Source organism: Chiloscyllium plagiosum, chromosome 41, assembly GCF_004010195.1.
Source record: "Chiloscyllium plagiosum isolate BGI_BamShark_2017 chromosome 41, ASM401019v2, whole genome shotgun sequence".
Taxonomy (NCBI): Eukaryota; Metazoa; Chordata; class Chondrichthyes; order Orectolobiformes; family Hemiscylliidae; genus Chiloscyllium; species Chiloscyllium plagiosum.
In genome coordinates this window covers 19,023,438-19,031,293 of record NC_057750.1, presented here as the reverse complement: position 1 = coordinate 19,031,293, position 7,856 = coordinate 19,023,438, and the positions used below count along the sequence as shown (strand labels likewise).

General features: G+C 41.8%; 1 protein-coding gene across 1 annotated transcript in view; it reads left to right on the top strand.

The window, feature by feature from the left end:
- The first annotated feature begins 2,246 nt into the window (after positions 1–2,246).
- Positions 2,247–7,856, top strand: part of LOC122542919 (complement C1s subcomponent-like) — a 38,266-nt gene continuing 32,656 nt past the window's right edge. The window contains 2 exon segments of the mRNA XM_043681060.1: positions 2,247–2,476; positions 3,291–3,507. Of these exon segments, the coding sequence (XP_043536995.1) occupies positions 2,460–2,476; positions 3,291–3,507 (234 nt within the window). The 5' untranslated portion in view covers positions 2,247–2,459.

Below are 7,856 nucleotides of genomic sequence, written 5' to 3'. Positions count from 1 at the left end.
TTGGGGGTTTACTGTTTTGGATTGTTAGACATTGCAAGGGGAGAGACTGGATATATCGAGGGAAAGTTGGCAGAGGAGTCTCCAATTGGCATTGGAAACTAGGAAATGAGTCACTGATCAGCAGAACACATGGTCCAACTGTTGCTTTCAGATCTCTCCTATGGCCTGTTAAATGGTTGAGGCCATTAAGTAAAGTGAAACATCATATTCTTCCAAGAGTCTCCTGCCTGCTTTCTTGCCTGTGGGTGGTTCATGAAGTCCAACCCAATATTTCAGGTCAATGATTTTCCAGTAACTGGTTACCACCTCAAACATTAACCCTGCTGCTCTCTCTACTGAAACTACCAGACCCGCGATAAATAGGCAGGCACTGAGATGGAGAAATGTAAGAATGATTGATACATGCACAGGATGTGAGCCATGTCATAGTCAAAAGTGGAGAGAGAGATAGGGAGAAGCTTGATGGAGAGCAATGACACAGACAACATAGTTCACAATCAGCTTCCTATAAGGACTCCAATTCATTCTCCCAGTTTCCCCATTTTCATCACATCTGTTCGAGAAACATAGGAAATAGGAGCCAGAGTAGGACATCTAGCCCTTCGAGCTTGCTCTATCATTCAATATGACCATGGCTGATCATCCAACACAGTACATTTGATTCCTTTGGCCCTAACAATTATACCTAATTGTACCTTCTTGAAAACATGCAAAGTTTTGGCCTAAGTTGCTTTCTGCGGCAGAGAATTCCATAGGCTCACCCCTCTTTGGGTGAAATGTCTCTTTGTCCTCGTCCTAAATGGCCTGCCCCGATTCTGGAACCTTCCACACCAATGCTTCCAATGTGACTTCTCTTCCCCAAGGAGGATTCCTTGATTGATAGAGACACCAGTCTCATCCATTCCATTATCAACACTCCTGCTCTCACCCGTTTTTCTCTCTCTCTCAGAGGCTTTGCACTTCAATCTGCCAGAAGAGAACCATTGGGAGCCATGTATCTCCCCAATCTTCATTAAAGGAATTTTTAGCAAATCTTTGTATGTACCTTGATTTCTGGCATATTGATGCTCATCCATATTTTCAATGCTGGCCAATTACTATACATTCATCTTTTGATGTTGGATGAGAAATCAATAGAATTTGATGATTGCATCATTGAGTTGATGTTGCAGACTTTGTGAATTTTTTTGTTTTCTGACAGAATACCTTACGTAAATCTTGTGCACCACTGGTACAGGCCTTGCATTCTGGAATGTCATCTTCCTTCATATCTCTGAGAGTGAGGTTACAGAGTTCTGTGGTTGACAGACAATATAACCAACACCCATTCACTCATCCTGTTACTTTCATCCTAGGTGAAGCCACTTGCTTGCTCTTCCTCTATGGATGCATTTGCTCCTTGGTAGCTTTTTTGTTAGGTTGACTGGATATCTTTCTCCAGCCTGTAATCACGTCCCATTTTACATTGAGCTGCATATTTGCTGTTCTTTAACAAAGGCCCCGTGTTAGATCATGTGGTACACATTGGTCTTCTCAGTTGACTGAGAAATTGCTGCAAAAATTTGCAGAGGGAAATCTGAAGTTTCTACCTAAATATCAATTTTTACTCTTGAGAATTTGTGCATCTTTAAATTAATGAACTATGGTGATTACTGATAAGTAATTACACATTTGTACAATTACACATGTCTCAACACATTTCATCCCTGTGAAGTCAGAGTTTACATCTTCATGAGGTGTATGAAAATCTGTGTTTTTGCTCAGCCTGGAATTAATGTAATTAACGTTTATATCAACTTTTACCTGAGTTTATATGGTGTATCTCAGTCTGTGTACATGTCTGTCCATCTATCAGAAGACCTCTCAACAGTGTGTGTTTTTGTTTGTTCAATTATTCATTTCTGATCAATACTTTGACTGCATTTTATTCCTGGAATCGGTCACGATGGGGTTTGGAATGTTTACTCAAAAATGAATTCTGTTTACAGTCCTGACGGCATTGGGGATAACTCAGTTAATTTTTAATCACACTCCTGCCTTAAATCAGCCCTAAAATAAATTTTAAAATCACACACCAGATTGTAGTCCAACAGGTTTATTTGGAAGCAGGAGATTTCAGAGCACCACTCCGAAATAAATTCAGGAAGACACCAGCGGCCCACTTATAGAACTTGAAATTTTAATTATCCCAACACAACATTGGAATATGGATGAAGCTCCAATCAGAATTGTTCATATTGTCTCAGACTTTCAGAGCTGGGCCAGATGAGTGAAGCTTGGCTCAATAGCTGTGGGATACCAATGTGTGTCTCTACACAGTACGTGAGGAGACTGCCAAATAACCTTAGATCCCAGAGAACAAGAGTCCATTTTGAACCCACACAAGCAAATCAATTCATGTTGTCTCACTGTGAGGAAGAGACGCTTGCTGAAATACCTGCACTACTGTGTGTATTAAAATGCCAATGGAAATGTGGTGAGTAAGAATGAAAGAGGGAAAAAGAGAAAGAAAGAAAAAGGGAGAGAGCAAAAGTAAAGATGAAAGATAGCATTAAAAAGTTTGAGTTTCTATCATGTGCCTAACTGAACCAACAGGCTATGCAGATTCACTTTTTAAAATATGTTTAATCACTGTTGCTATGTGGAAAATGTGGTGGGTAATTTGCATATAGCAAGATTCAACAATTAGTAATCTGACCAGGTAATCCGTATTTTCTCATGATCATACTTGAATTTTAAATATTGGCCTCAGGCACTGTGTCGTATTCCCTTCTATGCCTCAAATATTGTCATGAGATTTTTTATGGATGAAGAACAGATCTGGTGTCAGTTTCATACTTCAGCGAAAAGCTGGCACATCTGACAGTGCAGCACTCCCTCAGTAAGACACTCCAACGATGCAGCACTCCCTCAGTACTGACTCACTGACAGTGCAGCACTCCCTTAATATTGACTCACTGATTGTGCAGCACTCCCTCAGTAGGGCACTCCAACAATGCAGAATTCCCTCAATACTGACTCACTGACAGTGCTGCACCCCTTCAGTACTGACGCACTGACAGTGCAGAGCTTTTTCAGTACTGACCCTCTGACAGTGCAGCACTCCCTCAGTACTTTTAGAGCATATGGATAGAAAATAGGGAGACATATGCTTACTATGAACAGAGCATCAAATGAGTACCAACTAATAGACAACAAGAAAGAATATTTGTGTCTTCAACATTCAGTACAATCACTCTGTGTGTATATCTCTCTCTCTCTCTCTCTCTCTTTCTCCTCTGCTTCTTTAGGATAATTGTGTCGCTCCTTCTCATGCGCCCGGCTTTCTGCAGCATTTCCCTGGATGGTTTCCACGGCCAGTTCACATCTCTCAATTACCCCCAAGGCTATCCTGACAATGAGCAGCAAAGCTGGGATATCCAAGTTCCGAGGGGCTATGGCATCAAACTCTACTTCAGCCACATCAACATTGAGCCATCAGCCAACTGTGCCTATGACTATGTGCAGGTAACCCATTTAGCTGAGAACAGCCTTCAAGTGCACTTGAATCAATGCAGTGTAAAGTTTGTAATGTCGCTGCTCAATGCCATCTTAGGTACAGAACATCTAGGTACAGATACTTTTAAGTGTTGTCGCAGATTTAAAAGAGCAAAGAAAAAGACTAGTACGGGAATACTGAGTTTAAGAGTTCAGAATAAGAATTTAAAGTGTCTTTAAAGTACTCAGGTTAAACTCATTTTCCAACAGGAGTCTGCGCCCTCTGGCCTTCAGAACACAAGGCCATGCTGCCTCCAGGTGCTGGCCTCTGTCCATGACTCTCTCTGCTACCCGCTCCGAGACTTGACCATGACTCGCTCTGTTCCCAGCTCCGGGATGCAGCCTGCACCTGCTCTGCTCCCAGTTACAGAAATCAGCTCGCACAATCTCAACTCTCTGCTATGGGACCCAGCCCACACTCTTTCAGCTCCCCACTCTGGGACCCGGCCCACACTCTCTCTGCTCCCCACTCTGGGACTCGGCCCACACTCTCACTGCTCCCCACTCCGGGACCCAGCCCACAATCTCTCAGCTCCCCACTCTGGGACCCGGCCCACACTCTCTCTGCTCCCCACTCTGGGACCCGCCCCACACTCTCTGCCCCCCCACTCCAGGACCCAGCCTGCACTCTCTCTGCTTCCCACTCCAGGACCCAGCCTGCACTCTCTCAGCTCCCCACTCCAGGACTCAGCCTACACTCGCTCTGCTCCCCATTCTGGGACTTGGAACACACTCTCTCTGCTCCCCTCTCCTGGAATCTGCTCTCACTCTCTCTCCTCCCCACTCTGGGACTCGGCCCAAGCTTGTCCATAGAGAGCACAAATTGCCAAATTGTTAATACAGTCCAAGTTGAGTGATGAACATGAATTTAGTTGTCAGGTTTTCCTCCTAACAATAAGATAACTTACTTGTCTATCTTTATATTTATCATTGCTACAAGTCTAAATTCTTGGTAATGATCTCTTTGTTTTTGTAACATACATCTCAATTATTTTAGGAACATGGGAACTGGAGTAGGCCATTCAGCCATTGAGCCTGCCCCATCCACTCTAGATTATTGCTGATCAACATCCCAATTCCACTTTAGAACCAGATGTGGTAGCAGAAGAAGGCCTTTCAGTCCATTGAACATTTACTTTACTTTTATCACAATAACAAATGATTCCCTTAATGGTTAGGAATCTGTCTATCTCAGCCTTAAATATACTTTATGACCCAGCCTCAAGACTTCTCTGTGGTAAAGAATTTCACAAATTCATCACTCTCTGAGAGAAACAAATCCTCTTCATCATTGTTTTAAAAGGGTAACACCTTCCTTTGAGATTGTGCCCTCTAGTCCGAGGCTCTCCCACAAGGAGACCAACCTCTCTGCATCATCCCTATCAAATCCACAATGAAACTTAAGTGTTGCATTCTTCTAACTCCAATGTTTACAAGCCCAAACTACTCAACATCTCCTCATAAGAACATCCTTCCTTACACAGGATCAAAATAATGGACTTTCTCAGGACTCCTTCCAATGTCAGTATATCTTTCCTTGGATATGGTATTCACCATGTTCACAGTATTCCTCCTGTTGTATGATTAGTGCCTTCTATATGTTTAACTCGAACTCCTTACTTTTATAATCAAATCCCTTTGAAACACTTTGCTGGACGATTTCCATATCCTTTGATGTGATTAGCTTCCAGAAATCTATTGATTTCTGTCTTGAATCTGTTTAATGATTAAGTTTCCACAGCCCTTTGGGGTAGAGAATTCCAAAGATTTACCACTCTATGAGTGAATAAATTCCTTCCCATCTCAGTGTTAAGTAGCCTACCCTTGGTTCTAGGATGATGCCTCCCTTAGTGGCTCAGTGGTTAGCACTGCCGCCTCACAGCACCAGGGACCCGGGTTTGATTCCAACCTCAAGTGACTGTCTGCGTGACGTTTGCATGTTCTCCCAGTATCTGCATGGGTTACCTCTGGGTGCTCGAGTTTCCTCCCACAGTCCAAAGATTTGAAGGTTAGGTAAATTGCCCATGCTAAATTGCCCATAGTGTTCAGTGATGTGTAGATTAGATGCATTAGTAAGGGGTAAATGTCGAGTAATAGGGTAGGGGAATGGTCTGGGTGGGTTACTCTTTGGAGGGTCAGTATGGACTTGTTGGGCCAAATGGCCTGTTTCCACACTGCAAGGATTCTATAAATTCTGGAGCCTCCATCTCCAGAGCAGACTCGATGGGCTAAATGGTTTAATTTGAGATCTTACAATCAAGGAGAAACATCCTCTCCATGTTCATCCTCTTACGTCCTGAAATCATTTTGTAACTTTCAATGAGACAACCTCTCAGTCTTCAAAACTGTAGAGAATACCTGATGAAGGGCTTTTGCCCAAAACTTCGATTCTCCTGCTCCTCAGATGCTGCCTGACCTGCTGTGCTTTTCCAGCACCACACTCTCGACTCTAATCTACAACGTCACTTTCACCTTGTGGAGAATATACATCCAGCTTCCTCAATGTCTCCTCCTAAAACAATCCTGCCATCCCAAGGGTTAATCTGATAAACCTCCACTGTGTTTCCTTAACAGCAAATACATTCTTCTGCAAGTAAGGAGACCAAAGCAATATACAATACTCAAGCTCCAGCCTCACCAAGGCTGTATACAACTGCAATAAGGCATCTTTACTTCTGTTCTCAAAGATTGGGCAGAATGAAAATGGATTTATGAAAGAGAATCATATTTGACACACTTGGAGTTTTTGAGGATATATTTGTAACATAGGTATATGTGTGTGGTGCATATGGATTTCCTGAAGGCTTTTGATAAGGTGTCACAGGAGATTAGTAAATAAAATTACAGAGTGTGGAATTAGGAATATATACTAGAATGGATTGAGAATTAGTTAATAGATAACAAACAGCGATAAACAATTTAGCTTCCAAATTGCTCACTGCATGGCAGCTGTTAGAAACACATGGACAAGGAATGCCGTACCCTGTTGGATATGCACATTACTTGACCTCTTACGTTTTCACAAATATTCTACCTTTCCCATTTTACTCGTAAACTAAAATCTTCACAAGTTTTTACATATTCCATCTGGCGTGCTTTAACCCATTCAATTAGGCTGTCCAATCTTCTTGAAGCCACCTCACAATTTACATTCACACCTAGCTTGATGACATTAGCACAGTTAGAAATATTACAATTGATCTCCACATTCAAACCGTTCCTATAAGGGTTGTAAAAACTTGTAGACAGTGCAGTAACCCTGACAGTATTCCATTTGCAAAAGCCTGCTATCAAATAATGATCCTTTTATTCCTAAACTCTGCTTTCTATCTATTAACTAATTCTCAATCCATTCTGGTATATTTTCCTAATTCCACACTCTGTAATTTTATTTACTAATCTCCTGTAGACCTGATTAAAAGCCTTCAGGAAATCATTATGCACCACACACACATACCTATATTACAAATATATCCTCAAAAACTCCAAGTGTGTCAAATATGATTCTCTTTCATAAATCCATTTTCATTCTGCCCAATCTTGCCATTCTTTCCAAATGTACAGATATCACACATTTTATAACTCTAACATTTTTCCAACCACAGATGGCAAGCTAACATGTCTGTTGTTCTCCACTCACTCTCTCTCTCCCTTCCTTCTTAAATATTAGGGCTATATTTACCACTTTCTAGTCAGCAGGAATCTTTCCAGAATTGTTAGAATTAAGAACGGTAACCACCAATGACTCTGTTATCTCTATTACTGCTTTCTTAAGTACTTGGGGATTAAGCTCAACTGCTCCAGAAGGCTTATAAGCCCTTAATTAATCCACTATGACCGCTTTACTAATACAAATGTCTTTTAGCTTTTCAGTTGCACAAGTCCCATGGTTGCCTCACTTCTGGGAGGTTTTCTGTGTCCTTGAAGACAGATGCAAAATAACTAGTTTATCTGCATTACCAATTCTCCATTATAAACTCTCTAAGCTCCACATCCAAAGGGCCTTCATTTACCCCCTCTAATATTTTTCCTTTCATGAGTAGGAGCTTTTATGGTCAGCGTTTATGTTCTTTGCTAGCTTACATCTACATTTTGTTTTCCCTTTGCTTGTCAGTTTGTTGGTTCTCCTTTGTTCAGTCCTAATTTTCTCCCAATCCTCATGCCTGCCACTATTTCTGACATTCTTATAAACATGGAAACAGACCCTTCAGTCCAACCTGTCCATGCCGACCAGATATCCCAATCCAATCTAGTCCCACCTGCCAGCACCCGGCCCATATCCCTCCAAACCCTTCCTATTCATATACCCATCCAAATGC